At 33.7% G+C, this 23,166-nt stretch overlaps 1 protein-coding gene and 1 pseudogene across 1 annotated transcript; one reads left to right on the plus strand and one right to left on the minus strand.

Annotated features, from left to right (window-relative positions):
• The first annotated feature begins 16,323 nt into the window (after window positions 1-16,323).
• LOC131611304 (uncharacterized) lies at window positions 16,324-17,093 on the plus strand. The gene is made up of 2 exons (XM_058883361.1): window positions 16,324-16,666; window positions 16,799-17,093. The coding sequence occupies exons 1-2, from the start codon at window positions 16,400-16,402 to the stop codon at window positions 16,880-16,882; spliced, it is 351 nt and encodes a 116-aa protein (XP_058739344.1). The 5' UTR covers window positions 16,324-16,399; the 3' UTR covers window positions 16,883-17,093.
• An 823-nt stretch (window positions 17,094-17,916) lies between these two features.
• LOC131611303 (short-chain dehydrogenase reductase ATA1-like) lies at window positions 17,917-19,951 on the minus strand (annotated as a pseudogene).
• Window positions 19,952-23,166: the final 3,215 nt, after the last annotated feature.

Genomic DNA, 23,166 nt, shown 5'->3' on the forward strand with positions numbered 1-23,166 from the left:
TCTACTAATTAAACTTAACTACCACGTAAATTTTCATCAAATTCCGGACAACCAAATATACGGCTTAATTCGGCTATTTCGGTCAAACGGGACCGGTTATAATATATATATTAAGCTTACAAGGGGGAGGCGGTTATCAGCACGGGTAATAAGTCTCACTTTGCCAATTTACCATTCACTAATTAAAATATAGGGTAGTGTTATTCCCTTATTCATTCAATTAAGCATATGTATAGTTTATTTCCATTTAACTTCTCTTATGATGCATATATATCTATATATACTCATGGTTAAATATGTTATACCAGCAACAAAAACTAAAAGAATGCTTTCAATTACCACTCACAGTTACATACGTAGCAACAAAAAAAAAAAGGAAAACTAAAAGGATGCTTCAATTACCAGGTTCACGTTTCCATACACACAGCGACAATAATAACACCAGCATAATACATTTTTCTTAATTTAATTCAATCAAACAAAGACAATAACAGCAATTAAAGAAGGCAGCATTTCAACTACATATTACTACTGTTATTCGTGGTAGATTTTCTATTTATTTTTTTTCAGCAACGATTAACACAGCAAAAGCAATAAATATGCACACCCAATTCCCCCACATACAAAGTTTCATAATCCCCATTATAGGAAGAGAATCCCACCCTTACCTTATCAATAGAAGCAACTCAAAGGGTCTCTAATTGCATCTTTACTTGACACCATGAATGAAAAATCTTCAAGCTTCTTCTTCTTCTTCTCCATAGTCTTGCCTCTTTCTCTTCTATTCTTGTTTCTCCAAAAATGACAACTACTCTTTCTCACCTCTAAAACCCTAATTTTATCATTCTAATTGGGCTTAGTCTTTCACTTCCTTTTTATTATCCTTCACAAACTAATTTAGGCCCAATAAGAGATATAACTCAAATAATCAATTATATCACTTATAATAATAATTTCTTCAATATAATAATTCCGACTTATAAATAATATTATTCTTAATATTATTTTCCGACTATCCGACTTCAATTTATATAATTCCAAATACGCCCTTAAATAACACCGACAATCCAAATTCGACTAAATCAAATATTTAAATCCTTCAATAATTTAATTAAGTAATTTAATTAAATTCGGGGTGTTACAACTCTCCCCCACTTAGAATATTTTCGTCCTCGAAAATTTGCTCAACACGATCCAAATACAAACCTCGTATCCAAATCTCAAATCTCCAAATCGCGCTTAGTAACACTTCGACCACTACATCTTCGTCACAACAATGATTCCAATGAACACAAACACAATACAGTTCTTACCAGTTTTGCAATAATCAACGACTCAATGTTGTATTCCTGGCGCATCACACGTATTCCAACAGTCCGTCAATCCAAGCATCAAGATAACTCATCTTTACCGACTTCTGGCATATAGTTTCATACTTCCTCAAGTCTTACAATAATAGTGCCACATAAGCTTCCGCTGCTCAATTCTGATAATTCTCCTTTAAGTCAACATTCTCGATAAAATTTTGTTAACTTATATGGTTCACAAATTCTCGATCCAATACAAACTTTCTTCAATACTCATCCTCACATCGTTGTTTACTTGATAATTCCAATCTTTCACTTTGTGACACTCGCTTGCATAAAACGTACCACACCGATTGTTAATCTCATCTAATTCTAACTCAACCATCCCTCTTACCAAGCTACACAAACTAATGGGCGACTATCTTCACGATAAAATATAGATATTCTTTCAACACTATTAAGACAACAAGACAAATCTATAACGTCCAACACGAGTTTCGTCTACCATTAACAATAGATTGAGGGTGATCAGTTCCCCAATTTGCCAATTAGTATCCGACAACCTTAGTGGAGTATAAATCGTTGTTACATCAAAATAACGTCCTTTCCGAATTTCCACTTAAATCCATTAACACGACGTAATCCAATGATTCACTTTAGGTTTTTACAATTCCTACAACATCTTACCTTATCAATCGATCTTGTCAATGAGACACCGACGTCCAAACATAATAAAAAAGTCTAATTCATAATCACTTAGCATCACACAAATTTTTTTTTGAACCGAAGTCATCCTCACGATAAACTGGCGATAGAAATTCCATACAGTCCTTTTATACACACCGCCACTTTTGGTATCCCAAATACGACTTCTATCATCCCTAAGTCTGAATTTTTCTTCACTACTACTTCACTCTTCCTTAAAAGTCATCAGTACTCAAATCATCTGTAATACCGAACATCTCGTTCTCTCATCTTAATCATCAACAACAAGTTCTGCTTAACTTCGCTTCAGACATTTGCGGTTATAACCATTCTTATTCAACAGGATTACACATTTCCATAAAGTAGAATACAACTTCACCTCTTCGTAGGCTCAAACGGTACGTCCAACTGATACTCGAAACCCAAGATACAAATCTCTAACGTTATTCGAATTGTAAACATCAACGTCAAGCATCGACAATTTTTATGTTATCTCCCAAACTCCTCAAATAACTTCGACGACAAACTACACCCCATCCCAACATCATCACGTCAAAATCAACTCTATTACGGTTGCGACAATCATTCTTATAATACACTTCATCTCGTTATCTTTCTGATGCTTCAAACGGAGTTCAAATCAGATATCCGAAACTCAAGCTACGCGCATTCTCGAGTTCCAACTCGGATTTGCGATTCACAACACTTCACACATCGACTACGTCCATTAATCACTTATGCGAGTCTAACATAAAGTCTACCGCAGCTTTATCACTTTAACACTTGTCAAACACCGGCATCAGACGCAAAGGTTAAACACACCGACAAGTTCTCAGTCCTCAACCGTGCTGAACATCGCCACTCAGCATACTTGACCATCCCTTACAACAGAAACATCTTCAAGAAGTAAAACTTCTCCCCCACTTGTAATCAAACCAATCCCTACAACAAAGCAAACAAGTACTGACAGTGTTTCACACACATGTCGCGTACTAAGGAATAAAACACTGACAACATTCAACTGTCACACAACTCAACTGACTCGACAACTTGGCCGGACGGACCGACCTGCTCTGATACCACTATTGTAACACCCCATTTCTACCCGACAAATATATATAAATCAGAGTTTTCAAAATTTCTCAATAAACAAATGAGGCGTCACATAATAAAAACAAAACAAATCAACTCGTCGCATAAAGCGGATACATAGCACCTTTGAAACAGAATAACTTATTTTATTAAAACACAGCGGAATCACTTAAACGAGTATTCAATAAAATATCTTCAGTTAACTTATTATTTTGTTCAACCAAGATAACACAATTAAACAACAACATCATGAATGACATAAATCGTTCCCCCCAGAGTGCTACGTATCAGAGCGACAACCGACTCGAGTAACGGCAACTAAATCTTCATACTTGAATACCTGCACGTTACCAATATAAAGGCAACGGCGAAACAAGAGAAAAGGGTGAGATATCAAATCATATAAGTGGGCATATGATAAATTGCATGCTAGGATTCAGACATATAAAATCATCACATCACAAGTATCAATAGCTACTATACACATCATACTTCTACAGTTCATTAATCTCACATACTTTTCATCACACAACAAGTCATAATCATGTAAATAGTATCCTCTAATAAATTTCACATATTCAAGTAAGCACAAAATTCAATAGTATAATACTCAAAAGATTCAATACTATTATCCCAAATATATACACAATCCATCATTATCACATATTCACACGTTTAACCAATTATATATCAAAACATCACCAATTTCAATTATCGCATCTCATGTACACATGACAATCACATAAATGCATATATTCAAACATCACTTAACCTCAATGTGACTCAATGCAAGACATGTGACCCTATGCATGTGGTACCCAATGTGGACCCAAAGTTCCACCGCTTCCGATTCATATCGAATCTAGCCACGCTTCAGATCCGGACAAGACCAAAGCCACCAAATGTAAACATATAGTTTACCGCTTTCCGATTCACTCTAGAATCCAAGCCACGCTTATGTTTCAAAGCAAACCACCTTTGTTTCAAGGCATCCATGATATGAATGTATGTACAATGTTAATCAAACATATGCAATTAAGATCATCTCTACCATCTTAATATTTAGCATATCACAATAATTCAACTCGATGAATTATCCACCAATTGTACACAACATTCACAACACATACATATCATTCACATATAAAAGGTCAATTAATCAATTACGATTCACAAAATCCAATTAACACTAGTAACCATACTATCTCATGTTAATTCTCATTTTGCCCATTATATATGAACATACACATTTAAAATCAAGCAATTAATCATTAAAATTAATGCTATCCAACTACCCACAGAGAATCAATATCAAAACAACATCATTGACATAATAATATATATTTCTCAACATACATATTCAATCAAAACACAATTACGGATAAATTCTCAAAATATCGTAATTTATCGACAAACCAAATAGTTAATCTAATTCCAAATTATATTCTAATCAATTAAACACATTGAAATTGATTCAACTATTAATTTAATCAACCAATTAATAATCACACTATATTAATTTAATTAACTTCTATTTCTACTCCATTTCCAATTTCTAGCATTCTATTGCTCAAAACCTTTTTTATTGAAAAGAATATCACGCTAGCTTTCTAACGCCTCGAACGGAGACTCAAACGGAGTTACGGTTCAAAAGATATGAATTGTTAAGGTTCTAATGAAAAAAAAACAAACACCGACGTTATACACTGACAACTCTAAACATGTCAGAATTACTCAAAACAAATAAAAATATGACTCTTAATAATTCAAAACAACTTCAACAATTTATTGTCGACTCTAACAACTCTATTGACAACTCTAACAACTCTATTGACAATTCTATTAAATTATTATAATTTATTTATAAAGAATATTTAAACCAAACACAATTTCAGTCGATTCGTAAAATATCACAATTTCAACAAAATAACACCACCATGTTAATCTACTAATTAAACTTAACTACCACGTAAATTTTCATCAAATTCCGGACAACCAAATATACGGCTTAATTCGGCTATTTCGGTCAAACGGGACCGGTTATAATATATATATTAAGCTTACAAGGGGGAGGCGGTTATCAGCACGGGTAATAAGTCTCACTTTGCCAATTTACCATTCACTAATTAAAATATAGGGTAGTGTTATTCCCTTATTCATTCAATTAAGCATATGTATAGTTTATTTCCATTTAACTTCTCTTATGATGCATATATATCTATATATACTCATGGTTAAATATGTTATACCAGCAACAAAAACTAAAAGAATGCTTTCAATTACCACTCACAGTTACATACGTAGCAACAAAAAAAAAAAAGGAAAACTAAAAGGATGCTTCAATTACCAGGTTCACGTTTCCATACACACAGCGACAGTAATAACACCAGCATAATACATTTTTCTTAATTTAATTCAATCAAACAAAGACAATAACAGCAATTAAAGAAGGCAGCATTTCAACTACATATTACTACTGTTATTCGTGGTAGATTTTCTATTTATTTTTTTCAGCAACGATTAACACAGCAAAAGCAATAAATATGCACACCCAATTCCCCCACATACAAAGTTTCATAATCCCCATTATAGGAAGAGAATCCCACCCTTACCTTATCAATAGAAGCAACTCAAAGGGTCTCTAATTGCATCTTTACTTGACACCATGAATGAAAAATCTTCAAGCTTCTTCTTCTTCTTCTCCATAGTCTTGCCTCTTTCTCTTCTATTCTTGTTTCTCCAAAAATGACAACTACTCTTTCTCACCTCTAAAACCCTAATTTTATCATTCTAATTGGGCTTAGTCTTTCACTTCCTTTTTATTATCCTTCACAAACTAATTTAGGCCCAATAAGAGATATAACTCAAATAATCAATTATATCACTTATAATAATAATTTCTTCAATATAATAATTCCGACTTATAAATAATATTATTCTTAATATTATTTTCCGACTATCCGACTTCAATTTATATAATTCCAAATACGCCCTTAAATAACACCGACAATCCAAATTCGACTAAATCAAATATTTAAATCCTTCAATAATTTAATTAAGTAATTTAATTAAATTCGGGGTGTTACAACTCTCCCCCACTTAGAATATTTTCGTCCTCGAAAATTTGCTCAACACGATCCAAATACAAACCTCGTATCCAAATCTCAAATCTCCAAATCGCGCTTAGTAACACTTCGACCACTACATCTTCGTCACAACAATGATTCCAATGAACACAAACACAATACAGTTCTTACCAGTTTTGCAATAATCAACGACTCAATGTTGTATTCCTGGCGCATCACACGTATTCCAACAGTCCGTCAATCCAAGCATCAAGATAACTCATCTTTACCGACTTCTGGCATATAGTTTCATACTTCCTCAAGTCTTACAATAATAGTGCCACATAAGCTTCCGCTGCTCAATTCTGATAATTCTCCTTTAAGTCAACATTCTCGATAAAATTTTGTTAACTTATATGGTTCACAAATTCTCGATCCAATACAAACTTTCTTCAATACTCATCCTCACATCGTTGTTTACTTGATAATTCCAATCTTTCACTTTGTGACACTCGCTTGCATAAAACGTACCACACCGATTGTTAATCTCATCTAATTCTAACTCAACCATCCCTCTTACCAAGCTACACAAACTAATGGGCGACTATCTTCACGATAAAATATAGATATTCTTTCAACACTATTAAGACAACAAGACAAATCTATAACGTCCAACACGAGTTTCGTCTACCATTAACAATAGATTGAGGGTGATCAGTTCCCCAATTTGCCAATTAGTATCCGACAACCTTAGTGGAGTATAAATCGTTGTTACATCAAAATAACGTCCTTTCCGAATTTCCACTTAAATCCATTAACACGACGTAATCCAATGATTCACTTTAGGTTTTTACAATTCCTACAACATCTTACCTTATTAATCGATCTTGTCAATGAGACACCGACGTCCAAACATAATAAAAAAGTCTAATTCATAATCACTTAGCATCACACAAATTTTTTTTTGAACCGAAGTCATCCTCACGATAAACTGGCGATAGAAATTCCATACAGTCCTTTTATACACACCGCCACTTTTGGTATCCCAAATACGACTTCTATCATCCCTAAGTCTGAATTTTTCTTCACTACTACTTCACTCTTCCTTAAAAGTCATCAGTACTCAAATCATCTGTAATACCGAACATCTCGTTCTCTCATCTTAATCATCAACAACAAGTTCTGCTTAACTTCGCTTCAGACATTTGCGGTTATAACCATTCTTATTCAACAGGATTACACATTTCCATAAAGTAGAATACAACTTCACCTCTTCGTAGGCTCAAACGGTACGTCCAACTGATACTCGAAACCCAAGATACAAATCTCTAACGTTATTCGAATTGTAAACATCAACGTCAAGCATCGACAATTTTTATGTTATCTCCCAAACTCCTCAAATAACTTCGACGACAAACTACACCCCATCCCAACATCATCACGTCAAAATCAACTCTATTACGGTTGCGACAATCATTCTTATAATACACTTCATCTCGTTATCTTTCTGATGCTTCAAACGGAGTTCAAATCAGATATCCGAAACTCAAGCTACGCGCATTCTCGAGTTCCAACTCGGATTTGCGATTCACAACACTTCACACATCGACTACGTCCATTAATCACTTATGCGAGTCTAACATAAAGTCTACCGCAACTTTATCACTTTAACACTTGTCAAACACCGGCATCAGACGCAAAGGTTAAACACACCGACAAGTTCTCAGTCCTCAACCGTGCTGAACATCACCACTCAGCATACTTGACCATCCCTTACAACAGAAACATCTTCAAGAAGTAAAACTTCTCCCCCACTTGTAATCAAACCAATCCCTACAACAAAGCAAACAAGTACTGACAGTGTTTCACACACATGTCGCGTACTAAGGAATAAAACACTGACAACATTCAACTGTCACACAACTCAACTGACTCGACAACTTAGCCGGACGGACCGACCTGCTCTGATACCACTATTGTAACACCCCATTTCTACCCGACAAATATATATAAATCAGAGTTTTCAAAATTTCTCAATAAACAAATGAGGCGTCACATAATAAAAACAAAACAAATCAACTCGTCGCATAAAGCGGATACATAGCACCTTTGAAACAGAATAACTTATTTTATTAAAACACAGCGGAATCACTTAAACGAGTATTCAATAAAATATCTTCAGTTAACTTATTATTTTGTTCAACCAAGATAACACAATTAAACAACAACATCATGAATGACATAAATCGTTCCCCCCAGAGTGCTACGTATCAGAGCGACAACCGACTCGAGTAACGGCAACTAAATCTTCATACTTGAATACCTGCACGTTACCAATATAAAGGCAACGGCGAAACAAGAGAAAAGGGTGAGATATCAAATCATATAAGTGGGCATATGATAAATTGCATGCTAGGATTCAGACATATAAAATCATCACATCACAAGTATCAATAGCTACTATACACATCATACTTCTACAGTTCATTAATCTCACATACTTTTCATCACACAACAAGTCATAATCATGTAAATAGTATCCTCTAATAAATTTCACATATTCAAGTAAGCACAAAATTCAATAGTATAATACTCAAAAGATTCAATACTATTATCCCAAATATATACACAATCCATCATTATCACATATTCACACGTTTAACCAATTATATATCAAAACATCACCAATTTCAATTATCGCATCTCATGTACACATGACAATCACATAAATGCATATATTCAAACATCACTTAACCTCAATGTGACTCAATGCAAGACATGTGACCCTATGCATGTGGTACCCAATGTGGACCCAAAGTTCCACCGCTTCCGATTCATATCGAATCTAGCCACGCTTCAGATCCGGACAAGACCAAAGCCACCAAATGTAAACATATAGTTTACCGCTTTCCGATTCACTCTAGAATCCAAGCCACGCTTATGTTTCAAAGCAAACCACCTTTGTTTCAAGGCATCCATGATATGAATGTATGTACAATGTTAATCAAACATATGCAATTAAGATCATCTCTACCATCTTAATATTTAGCATATCACAATAATTCAACTCGATGAATTATCCACCAATTGTACACAACATTCACAACACATACATATCATTCACATATAAAAGGTCAATTAATCAATTACGATTCACAAAATCCAATTAACACTAGTAACCATACTATCTCATGTTAATTCTCATTTTGCCCATTATATATGAACATACACATTTAAAATCAAGCAATTAATCATTAAAATTAATGCTATCCAACTACCCACAAAGAATCAATATCAAAACAACATCATTGACATAATAATATATATTTCTCAACATACATATTCAATCAAAACACAATTACGGATAAATTCTCAAAATATCGTAATTTATCGACAAACCAAATAGTTAATCTAATTCCAAATTATATTCTAATCAATTAAACACATTGAAATTGATTCAACTATTAATTTAATCAACCAATTAATAATCACACTATATTAATTTAATTAACTTCTATTTCTACTCCATTTCCAATTTCTAGCATTCTATTGCTCAAAACCTTTTTTATTGAAAAGAATATCACGCTAGCTTTCTAACGCCTCGAACGGAGACTCAAACGGAGTTACGGTTCAAAAGATATGAATTGTTAAGGTTCTAATGAAAAAAAAACAAACACCGACGTTATACACTGACAACTCTAAACATGTCAGAATTACTCAAAACAAATAAAAATATGACTCTTAATAATTCAAAACAACTTCAACAATTTATTGTCGACTCTAACAACTCTATTGACAACTCTAACAACTCTATTGACAATTTTATTAAATTATTATAATTTATTTATAAAGAATATTTAAACCAAACACAATTTCAGTCGATTCGTAAAATATCACAATTTCAACAAAATAACACCACCATGTTAATCTACTAATTAAACTTAACTACCACGTAAATTTTCATCAAATTCCGGATAACCAAATATACGGCTTAATTCGGCTATTTCGGTCAAACGGGACCGGTTATAATATATATATTAAGCTTACAAGGGGGAGGCGGTTATCAGCACGGGTAATAAGTCTCACTTTGCCAATTTACCATTCACTAATTAAAATATAGGGTAGTGTTATTCCCTTATTCATTCAATTAAGCATATGTATAGTTTATTTCCATTTAACTTCTCTTATGATGCATATATATCTATATATAATCATGGTTAAATATGTTATACCAGCAACAAAAACTAAAAGAATGCTTTCAATTACCACTCACAGTTACATACGTAGCAAAAAAAAAAAAAAGGAAAACTAAAAGGATGCTTCAATTACCAGGTTCACGTTTCCATACACACAGCGACAGTAATAACACCAGCATAATACATTTTTCTTAATTTAATTCAATCAAACAAAGACAATAACAGCAATTAAAGAAGGCAGCATTTCAACTACATATTACTACTGTTATTCGTGGTAGATTTTCTATTTATTTTTTTCAGCAACGATTAACACAGCAAAAGCAATAAATATGCACACCCAATTCCCCCACATACAAAGTTTCATAATCCCCATTATAGGAAGAGAATCCCACCCTTACCTTATCAATAGAAGCAACTCAAAGGGTCTCTAATTGCATCTTTACTTGACACCATGAATGAAAAATCTTCAAGCTTCTTCTTCTTCTTCTCCATAGTCTTGCCTCTTTCTCTTCTATTCTTGTTTCTCCAAAAATGACAACTACTCTTTCTCACCTCTAAAACCCTAATTTTATCATTCTAATTGGGCTTAGTCTTTCACTTCCTTTTTATTATCCTTCACAAACTAATTTAGGCCCAATAAGAGATATAACTCAAATAATCAATTATATCACTTATAATAATAATTTCTTCAATATAATAATTCCGACTTATAAATAATATTATTCTTAATATTATTTTCCGACTATCCGACTTCAATTTATATAATTCCAAATACGCCCTTAAATAACACCGACAATCCAAATTCGACTAAATCAAATATTTAAATCCTTCAATAATTTAATTAAGTAATTTAATTAAATTCGGGGTGTTACACATATCAAGGTCATATCACAGTGGGATAGGATCCAGTTTCCTTTTCAGGCAAAAACCCTATGAGTAGGGGCAAGACATGCCATAGAGGGGCAAGTTCTCCTCATAGTTTCAGACAGCTCGAGCGAGCCTTGATCGCACTTCAACAATCGTCAAGTTCGAAATGAGTATCGGGAAATCAGAATCCCCATAGGCCATAAGTAAAATCATTCAAAGTTGAATCACTACCAAAATTTTAATTCATGCATCATGACACGCATAACATATCCATGAGCGTGGAGTATTATGCTATACAAACTCAAAACATACATAGAAAAACATACATTCATAGCAAAATATGCACTCATAGCAAAACATGTAGGGGTGTACATGGGTTGGGTCAACCTACAAAATCCGGTCAAACCCACCCAAAAAATCCATAAAAGTGGGTTGGATCGGGTGATTGGGTGGATATGGGTTTAAAAATTTAAAAACTCATTAAAAAATTCGGGTTTTGGGCAAAATCAGACCCAAACCCAAAAAACCCATAGACCAATTAATCAAACATTTATTTTTACAATTTTAATAATTTTGATGAATAATAACTTAGTTGTTGCAATTTTATTCTCTTGAATAGTTACTATTTTAATGAACCATGATTTTAACTAATTTTAGATATTCCACCCTTTGGTTCTTTTAATGTTAATACGATTTTATGTCAATTTAGTTTGTTGCTAGTCTTTTATGATAATTTTTACTAGTTGATGTTGTCATTTATTAATTTGTGATGCTAAGAAATACTAAAAAATGTTATATATATATTTTTTAAGAAGATAAAATATCGAATAATTTTTATGAAAAAATATAAAATGACTTATCATTTAGTCTGAAAAATTATTTGGGCAACGCACAACCCAACCCAATCTAACCCAAAAATTAGTGGGTTTGCCCAAACCGGCCCATTGATGTAGTGGGTGGTTATTTTACCTTACCCAAATCGGAGTATCATATATGGATTATGTAACACCCCTCTAATAACCCGCGGCAATAGAATAAATATGAATCAGAGTTAACATGCAAGAGGTGTCACAATTCATAAATAAAGAAAAATACACGTTCGGCACATATCATGCATTCACTGAAAACACCTGAGATTATAACTCATTAATCAATTCATGTTTTACACAGTGGAAATACTTCATCAAGTCAAACATCCATCATTAATGTATAAGACTACAAATAACAAAACAAAATAGAGTTATAATCAAACTCCAAAACAACGCGTTCCCAGTGTTACATCTACCAGAGCATGACACCGACACTATAACTAAAAACCGACTTATGAGCTAATCCTCACCAAGTCGCGCCGCTATCCTCAATCTGAAAAAGACAACAAGTAAGGGTGAGTCTCATCACAGTTAACCAATGTTATTGCATCATAAATAATAACATATCATAGTGATATCATTCACCAACTGTTTCATATTCAGGCAATCATCATTCACACATCCACAGATAAACAGACAAGTCATCTTAAAACATACACCATCATGTTATAAACAAATCATGCACATGTATGAAACTGACACTATGCATGTGGTACCAAACATCACCAGTGGACATCATCCACCGACCGTTCTATCATCATCCAGATACGGCACTGCCAGCACAGATTCCACACAATGGGAATCCTGCCCTTCACTGCATCCTCTCATCTTTAGGATACAACCCTCATACTATGACTATGAATGCATGCAACATATATACAACATACCATCATCATCATCACACAATGAGTAGCCTCGTCTATACTCATATATCATCATTCATCATCATCATCATCATCAACAAGTATGTTCGTATACATATAAATTAGATTGCATCATTCAAATAATCATATAATAATAAATCATACAGATATACCAGCTCGAAAGTTACACGCCATTAACCTTCCAAAAATCACAAAACAGCAAAATCTGTCAATCACGCTGGCCATACGCGTACCATACGCGTACCAGCAGAGCCAGAATTTCACAAAAACACACACCATACGCGTATCATACGCGTATGGACAGAACCACATTTCCACACAAAACACAAGCATACGCGTATCAGCCTGCCATACGCGTACCTGCCAGACACCGTACGCGTACCATACGCGTATGAGCAGATGGTGCAACCTGATGCACACTAGGGAAACGTATCATACGCGTATCGTCCCCTCCATACGCGTACCGTACGCGTATCATACGCAAATGGGCAGCAGTTCACAAAAACCTGCAACTTACCCATTCGTTTTCCTCGCGAATCCACCTGCACAGTCTGCGATTTGGGTCTAAAACCAGCAAATTTCACATATCCAGACACACAACATTCATCCAACATCAATAGTATATGATCCTCTATTCGATTTTACTCATCACAACCTAATTCTACTCAAATATTAGGGAATTCAGATTCAATTCAATGATGAACACAACAGTAAAATCAGAATACATAACCTGTTGATCTAAACAATATTCCCAATCAATATTATCATTCACAACACGATAATAGAGATTAAATGGAGAGTCTCCCCTTACCTTAGACAATTGTTCTTGATCCTTGATCTCTCCCTCTACAGTTCTCCTTCACGTTCTTCGTGTTCTCAACCCTCTATTCTTTCACGTTCTTTCTTCCTTCCCAAATCCCAATTGTTTTATGAAAAATAATAATAATTTAGTAAAAAGGATTACAAAATCACTCCCCCTTCTTTTACTATTCCCTCATATGGCCCAAATGCCATAAACCATTATTTCCATTATTTTCCACAAAATTCTTAATAATTCTAATTATTAATTCAATGTTCCAATTAAATTAATATTAAAATTATACGGGTGTTACAGATTAGGTATCGGGTTTAGCCAAACCCAACCCGAACCGGCCCATGTACACCCCTAAAAACATGCATGCATGGCATAACATAAGGGTCCATGATCCCTTGAAAAATCCAAGATCAGTCCCTAGCTAAGTCGATGACAACTCTCTAACTAGGTTTATCCCTTTATTATCTTTCATCCCATTGAGTATGTGTTTCAGACATTCTCCAGCGAAACTAGTTACAAACCCCAATAAGCTTATTTCAGCAAGTAGGCTTATTGATTTCCCTAATAGACTTCCTCACAGAGTCTCATCTGAATTGCTCCCCAACAACCCCTTCTCCCGAGGAATTCTTCTAGAACCTTCCCTAGTAAAGGATCATCCTAAAGTGTTAGAACAATATTTGATTCTGCACTCTATCTTTAGGTTTTGATGATAACATCACATATATTTTATATGTAAACAATTTTGTTTCTAATGGTTTCTTGAGTGTGCAGATTAGAAATGCTTATTGATTCAGGACTGTTGTCTAAAGAATCATCAGATATGCTTGGCACATCAGAAAGATTATTCTCTTCTACTCCTGAAGAAACATCAATAGTTCTGAAGAATGTTGAATGTTAACTATAAAGAAGATCTCCTATGTACTTCTCAAGAAGTTATTGCTTCAGAAGTCTCAAGTGTCTCCAGAAGAAATGATTCTATAAGAAGTTGCTGCTTCAAGATCAGACAATAAGTCTACATTAAATGTCAATATATGTTCGTTAGAAGAGCTATTGCTTTCAAATCTGATGACATAGTCAAGATCAGCTGATAAAGATCAAGATAAAAAATAGAGATTAATTGTCATGACTCAAAGTTCAGATATTATGACTTGTCTTTAGAAAAGGTGTTGCTTTAGATATCTGAAAACATTGTTCTATTTCTGAAAGATTTTGACACTATTGCATATAATGTTATATGGATTCTTTCTCACTCCTAAAATCAGTTATCTTAGACTTTAGATACAAATTTGATCTAGGAAGTTTTGCGTTGTATTTCATAAAAGTTGTTGCTACCAATTCTGAAAGACAAGGTTCCGTTCCTAATGGCTATGATGTTTTCATGCTATCATAACATAGTAGTTTCTAAAATACTTATAAGAAAACTCATCAGAAAAACAAAGACAAGAAGTTGGTCTCTTCCAAGCTTATTAATTCATATCAGAAGTACATCATTTGAAGATAAGATCAAGAAACTTTCTCAAGAAGATTTCAGTACAACGGTATGCTTAAACAAATTTAAAATACATTTATACTATTGAGAAGTTGTCTTCCACATTTTTATGATAAAGCTGCAAGCTACTGCTTTAGCAGGTTATACTCACAAACCCTTCTTATACAAGAAAAACTGAAGTTTAAGGTTGACATTTAACCAAACAATAGACAATGGAGTGAAACAGTGAGTCTTTCTTCCAAATGGTAGATCGATGTGGTTTGTTGATGATAGAAGCTTTGAATTCGTTGGATGATGTTGAGAGAATGTGAGTTAAGAGAGTTTGAGAAACTTAAGAGACTTAAAGTTTGGTATTTTCAGAAGTGAGAAAGGAGAAGGATCTGTTACATTTTTTATTAAAGCAACGCCAGAAAATGCATCTCCAAAATATACACAAAGATGCATTTCGGTCATGTTTTTTAACATAAACTTAGAGCATGGTTCATGAACATATGTGTTTAAGTGCATCCGAAAATATATATACGAATTCTAGGGATATTTTTATTTTTCTCGAGGGTGTGGTAACAATTTTAATTATAAACACTTGTAGATCAAATTAGACCAACTCCCAAATAAGCACTATCAATAAATATTTTACACTAAAGTCTCTTGCTAGTTACACCCCCTAATTGGACATGATACCAATTTATACCTGAGATTTTGCTAGTTACACCCCTTAATTGAATACGTTACCAATTTCTAACATCACATGTTATTTACAAATATTATCCAATTATAAACTATAATCTACATCTCAATAAATAAATAAATGTCCATTCATCAAATTATCAACCATACACCTAAGAATAGTAAAAAGTTATTACCATCCACATAACATTCTTGGTCAACCGTTTAATGTGTCTCTCCTACAAAACATCATAACCTAAGAAACTTTCAAACAATATTAATCTTCCACGTAGCACCTTAAACATGTGGTAACAGTTTGAGAAACTCACATATAAATATCATAGTGCATGAGCATTAACCTTCATCTCAAACTTGAATTATCATATCTTATCTCACTCTTCAACCTTCAATCTTCAATACTTTCATTTCATTACATTTTTGAAAAATGGATTCCCAGAAGTTGAGCCACCAAGCTGGACAGGCCCACGGCCAAGCTCAGGAGAAGTTGAGCCATCACACTGGACAGGCCCAGCAGAGCTTGAGCCATCAAGCTGGACAGGCCCAGCAGAGCTTGAGCCATCAAGCTGGACAGGCTCAGCAGAGCTTGAGCCATCATGCTGGACAGGCCCAGGGCCAAGCTCAAGAGAAGGGTAGCAACTTGATGGACATGGCTAGCAATGCTGCTCACACTGCAAAAGAAACTGCTCTAGAGGTTTGAATTCAAAATTTATTATATACTTGATCTGCATGTGAAATAATTTTACACTGTCTTCTCGTCTACGAAAAAATCATCATTATGTCAGTGTAAAATTATTTTATGGTATTTTTGTTTTATTTTGTGTAGGCTGGTCACCAGGTGAAGGCATCAGCACAAGGAGCAGCTGAGGCTGTGAAGAATGCAACTGGCTTGAACCAGAATCAGAAGTGAAGCAATAAAGCTTAAGGAACCCTAATAAAGCAGTTTTATTCAGTTTTTTTCTTTTTGTTTTCTAGGGCATTATGTATGAAATGATGCTCTAATTTAGTTTGTTGCTCCTTATTAGGAGTCATGTGAATAATTCTTTGTTTAGATTAGAGAACTATGATTTAGTTCTCTTTTTATTCATTGATCAATGAAATATATATATTAGAATACTCAAGTGTTTTTTTATTTATATTTATGTGTTTTAATCATGAATGGAACTTTTAAAATGGAACTAAGTCAAAAATGTGTTTATAACAATCCTTGAACATGCAACAAGAAGGCAATTGAAAGAGTGGAACTAGTAGATCATTGAATCATTTACATGTATAACATTAACAACTAAATATGATGTAATAAGATGTAAGATGAAAGGCCAAAGCATTCTAAAATATCAATTACTATAGTATTTAGGGTTTTAAATTGGGGTCCGTCGTAACTGCAATTGCTGTCGCAATATTGTTGATGCGGTAGTCTCTACATTATGCATCGGATGCAATCACATTATGAACCGCATCAGACTATTTTGCCCAAATTTTTTTAAGTATTTTTGTCAAAAATCAAAATTTAAAACTCTAAAACTCAATTTAATTCAGAAAAATCTTGACATTAACTATTTTTTAATGGTGTATTTTAAACTCATCTCAATTAAAATTCACGCTGCAATAACTGCAATATCTGCATTGCATCAATTGCAATAACCGAATGACAATATATTAAAAGACATAATAAAGTTCACAGATCTCATCTCAATCGGTCGAAATCGATATTGTTAGATTGAATGTCTTCAATGAGATTCGAATCCTGATGTGTGTGAGTTTCTAGTAGTTATTATCCCTTTCTGTATAAAAAAAATACACCACAAATAATTCACCTATATATTATTCTCAACTATTGAATATTCCATGGAAGCCAAACAACTATATATCTTAAAATAGGTTAATTAAAAGTATTAACTTAAGAACAACCTATATATAACTTTATTCCCAATTATTTTTTCTTCACTTAGGATCTTGATAGATAAAACTCATAACACTATTTCCAGAAGTGATTCCACCATCAACAGAAAGATTATGAGCAGTTACAAATCCAGACTCATCACTAGCCAAAAACAAAACAGCCTGTGCAACATCCTCAGTTGTTGCACCTCTCCCTTTAAGCAAACTTGCATTCATACCAATAAACTCACTCAATTGTTCACTAGTCATATCAACCTCACCAAAACACTTAAAAGCATTCAAGAGCATCTCGGACGGAACGCCGTGCGGCGAAACGCAGTTAACGCGAATCAAATGGACGCCTAGTTCGCACGCGGCGCTTCTCATTAGTCCATCCATGGCTGATTTTGACATTGTGTATGCATGTGAAGCAAATCCACCTATAGTTGCAGCTGCACTTGATGTGCAAATGATTGAGCCTCCTTTTTTTCCTTTGATCATTGCTTTTGCTGCATGTTTGATTCCATGGATTGTTCCAAAGAGGTTGATTGAAAGTAAATGAGTTAGCTTTTCCATGTCAAGTGTTGTTATGCTTCTTCCTTCAAAGCCTACAACAAATAAAACCACACGAATTCGAAGATTCGACCCAAATTAGTTAACTTTCGTTATTTTTTCATGTTCCGATTTAAACACGAACTTTATTAGTTTAAGTATCGGTTTCAACTTATTTAAAAGCGATCACCTAAAACAAGATTAATTTTTTTAAAACACGATATCCAGCACTAGCACCGATTAATTCAGGAGATCAATTTCACCGAATGCTTGTGAGCTCATTTAAACCAGAGTAAAATTCTATATGAACTTATCTAACACATAAAATTTTAACACTGAAGTTTTTCAAGCAAAAATTTGAATGAACTGATCCAACACATAAATTGTTACACCACTTAAGCTGCACAGACATAAATTGTCAGCACTTAAGTCGCAAAAGCAAAATTCTATATGAACTGATCCAACATATAAATTGTTAACAGTTAAGTCTTCAGAGTAAAATCTTGAATAAACAGATCCAACACATAAATTGTTATCGCTTATGTTGTCGAACACATAAATTATTAGCACTTAAGTCGCAAGAACAAAACTCTGAATAATTTTACTCAACGCATAACTTGTAACCACTTAGCAGGATTTGAACCTGAGACATTGAAAAGTGAAGGCAAACCCTATTAAAGGTAACTCATTACACTAACTAACTCGATCTACCTGCGATTCCTGCATTGTTGAACATTATGTCTAATTGACCTTTCCATGACATTGAAAGATTTATTGCTGATTCAATGTCAGATTCTTTGGACACATCACAATGTATGTAGAGTCCTTCAATTAATTCAGCAACTTTTGTTCCTTCTTCATCTAGAACATCAGCAATGATGACATGTGCTCCATTTTCTGCAAATAATTTTGCTGTGGCTGCACCAATTCCTCTTGCACCACCTGTTATAATTGCCACCTTACCTACTAACCTTAACAAGATATAAAAAGAAAGAAAAATTATGGAATTGATTACATGAAATCTAATAGTTTTAGTTGAAATTTTTTATCATATGATATAGGTAAATGAAAGCAATCTTTTTAAATTGTGGTTGGAGTGGACCGGTTTTGAGGGAGTGCAACTGCAAGTTGAATTATTGCACGGAATCTAAAATATGTCTCGGTTTAACCGTGATTAAATAGGACCTCATCGTTTGTAAAAAAAAAATAGGACCTCATAAAATATTTATCATGGTTAAACCGTGAAAAAATAAATCTCATTTGTTTTTTCACGGTTGAATCATAACGAACTTACATAGAACCTCCAAAAATTTAAGATGACTTTGAGTACAATGGGTGATGCCGTCATATTTGTTGCGATATATGATCACAATGCAATTGCAAGATAATGCGGTTGCAGACACTACCACAAATACAATAAAGTAGCTGCATCGCGTGATAAGCTTCGCAAATTAAAACTCTAAACAAGACTATGTATCAACAAGATTACTAACCTTTTTGAAGCTGAATTTTGAGCTTCTACATTCTGAATCATAAGTGGCTCCATTTTGTTTTTACAATATGTCGTTTTTTTTAGTTTTATTTATTTAATAATAGAGATGGATATTGTAAACGGATCAATGAAATGTTATAGGACTGAATATGCTATAATGGCCAAGAAATGCTTTGTTCTTTATGTAAACAATGAACATGCTTTTTCTACTTAATAACTACTTCTCTCTCTCTCTCTCTCTCTCTCTCTCTCTCTCTCTCTCTCTCTCTCTCTCTCTCTCTCTCTCTCTCTCTCTCTCTCTCTCTCTCTCTCTCTCTCTCTCTCTCTCTTTTTTTTTTTCTTCTCTCTCTTTTTTTTTTTTTGGTTTTATCATAAGGGTTTTGAGAATCTGGTTACTCTTTTTTCATGCAAATGTCATGTTTCAAATAAGAATCTCTTTTGATTGGTATGTTTATTAAACTTTTTAAAAATAATTTTTATTTTTATAATATTAAATATTTTTTTCAATTTTTTAAAAATGAATTTAAATAATTTTTCATGATTTTTAGAATATTTCATTCTTTTGCTATGATTTTTTCCAAATATTTAATTTCATTAAAATGTGAAACTATTTTGAATAATTTTTTTTATAAAACTAATTTTTCAAAATATTATGTAATATTTTTATGATGTAAAATATTTTAAGATTGTTCGCCCTCAAGCATAAACTCAATTGTTAGAATTTTTTTTATATAAAATTAATTATTTTGATCAAATGTGAAGTGCAACAAATCAGATGTGATGTTTTAAACGTGTAAATGGTGTAAGGTTGAATTTTGATCAAATGGGAAGTGCAACAAAAATCAGTTATTTTTTTTTAAAGTCTATTAAGCTTCCTCTAGACTGTTTTCTTACTCCATAAAAAAATTTGGTGTCAGAATTAATGAGCCAATAGATGGACACATATACCAATCGATTGGTTGACATAAAAATAATCAATTAATAAATTTTAAAAGACGAGAAAAGATATATAGTCGTTGTCTATCATTAAGGTATCCTCCTAACCGCGCTTAGAGCTTATTTTTGTACTAACCCAACCAATTAAGTGAAGTGTCAATTGATAGGCAAGAAAAAAAATTCCTAGAGTTTTTTCTTACAACTCCCAACTCAGCTAGAATGACTTTTAGGCAATTTAGGAAGTAATTACTTAAGAGAAATAAGTTTGAAAACTTGTTTATGGTGTGTGGTTCAGCCATAGATTTTGCAACAAAGTCCTTATGCTTTTATAGTGTTTATTCATGCAGGCGTACTTGGACGAGCTTTCACACACTTCATGGCTTATCAGATTATTTCAATTTTGTAGACTCTTGTTTGAGATTTACTTTGAGATGAGACTTGAGTTATATTCCATTTAGATGCCATCATCAGAGAATTCCACTTGTCAAGCACTATTAATCTGGTTGAATCTTTAACCGCTTTATGCTTTACTTTGGATGGTATCAAGGACTAGTTGTCATCATCAAAAGCATGTTCATCTTCAATAAACCTTTCTTGATCAATGAAACGCAAAACATGGTTCCACAGTTAACAATAAAAAAGGTAAACTGATGTTTCAAAAACCCTTTATAATTTATTCAGGCATTGAGGACCGTACGATCTACACTGCACCACCAACGATTTAGATCTTCTCGAAAAGAGTTCAGAAACACTTAAGTACTTTAAAGAAAGAGAAACATCATCCCTAACTAGCACTAGATACGTGTCAGTCATTCCTAGCGTCACATTACATCTTACAAGAATGTCATTTAATGCACCGATTTCCAAGAATGACAACGTACCATATAGGACTTCCACGCCCTGGATTCAGTGGCCGAGTAAAGATGCGTGTCACAAACCCTCGCCCTACAAAGGAGAAAAAAGGCTTGGGGAAAAACTATTTCTAACCACCCACAAGGCCTAGAAGACAAAAGCCTAATGAAGGAGTAGCGAGACATGGAATTCATAGCAGGTAGACCAATTCTCACTTTAGAGCAAACAATCCTTCACATGAAAATTATGCTAATTGCCTAGATGAATCCAACGACTGACCATATCTTACGATGTTTCACATGCGTGCAGTTACCAACCATTTCTTCATTTAAAGAGGAAAGCGCATCACTTCACAGATATTCAAATCTTTTCTCATTCAAACACAACTTTTCAATCTCATACTCACTTAAGCGTCGGAGTGTTAACCTTGCAGGTTAGCCCGCTCTACTACATCAGAAACTTTGAATCACCACAACAAATTCTAATTTTATACATTCCCATCCGATTTAACTCCAGCAAGGAATATACTTTCCTATGAACAAAACTAAATAAAGCTCTTGAACAGGAAGAGGAGCTTAAAAGTTAACCACTTGAATAGCTTGTCTCATTAAAAGCCTGCTCCAATGCACTTCATTTTCTTGAACTTTAATATGTACTCTCTCTGTCCCACAATGAATGACCCATTTAAAATAAAATTATGTCCCAAAATGAATGACTCATTTCAATTTCCAATACACTTTTTCCAATTTTATCTTCTATTTCCAATACATAATAAGGGTATTAAAGTAAAAATATTATTTTCTCTCTTATTTTTAATCACTTTTTTTAATCCGTGTGAAAATCCGTGTGAAATGGTGGGCTGAGTCACTCATTGTAAGACGAAGGAAGAATTATTTTTTTTCTACAAGCTTCCTAAACTATACACATCTATTTCATTACTAGCCCTTCAAGTGATAGGACATTCATGAGCCATATATCCAATAGTTCACGCTAAAGTTGTTGTTTGTGCACCTTTTGCATGATCCGCAACCCTTATTAAATCGTAGTCCCTGCTTAAGCTGTTGTTTGTGCACCTTTTGCATGATCCACAAACCTTACTAAATCGAACATTGTTGTTGATTGCTTCTATATGTACCGACTCAACATGGTCGTAAAAAGCACAAACCATGATGATGTTATGATGTCTCCGTCTTCGATTTGCCAGTAGTAGCAAAATCTGGCAGATATAGTCTGAGATCAACTATAGAATCAAAAGGTTGTTATCAAATGACCATGGTCCATTTTTTAGAACCCTTTGGATATCAGATGATGACCGAATTGGAAAGTGAAAATAACATCATATTTCGGGTAAATATAGAACATAGGTTGTCTTAATTACATCTTTTTGTAGAACAAAATACTAAAGACAGACTAGCTGCTAATTTACAAACCTATCTGTAGACAATTCCTTACTTTGTAGGTACAAAATTACAATTTAGCGC

This window comes from Vicia villosa, linkage group LG6 (genome assembly GCF_029867415.1).
Source record: "Vicia villosa cultivar HV-30 ecotype Madison, WI linkage group LG6, Vvil1.0, whole genome shotgun sequence".
In the NCBI taxonomy this organism is placed as follows: Eukaryota; Viridiplantae; Streptophyta; class Magnoliopsida; order Fabales; family Fabaceae; genus Vicia; species Vicia villosa.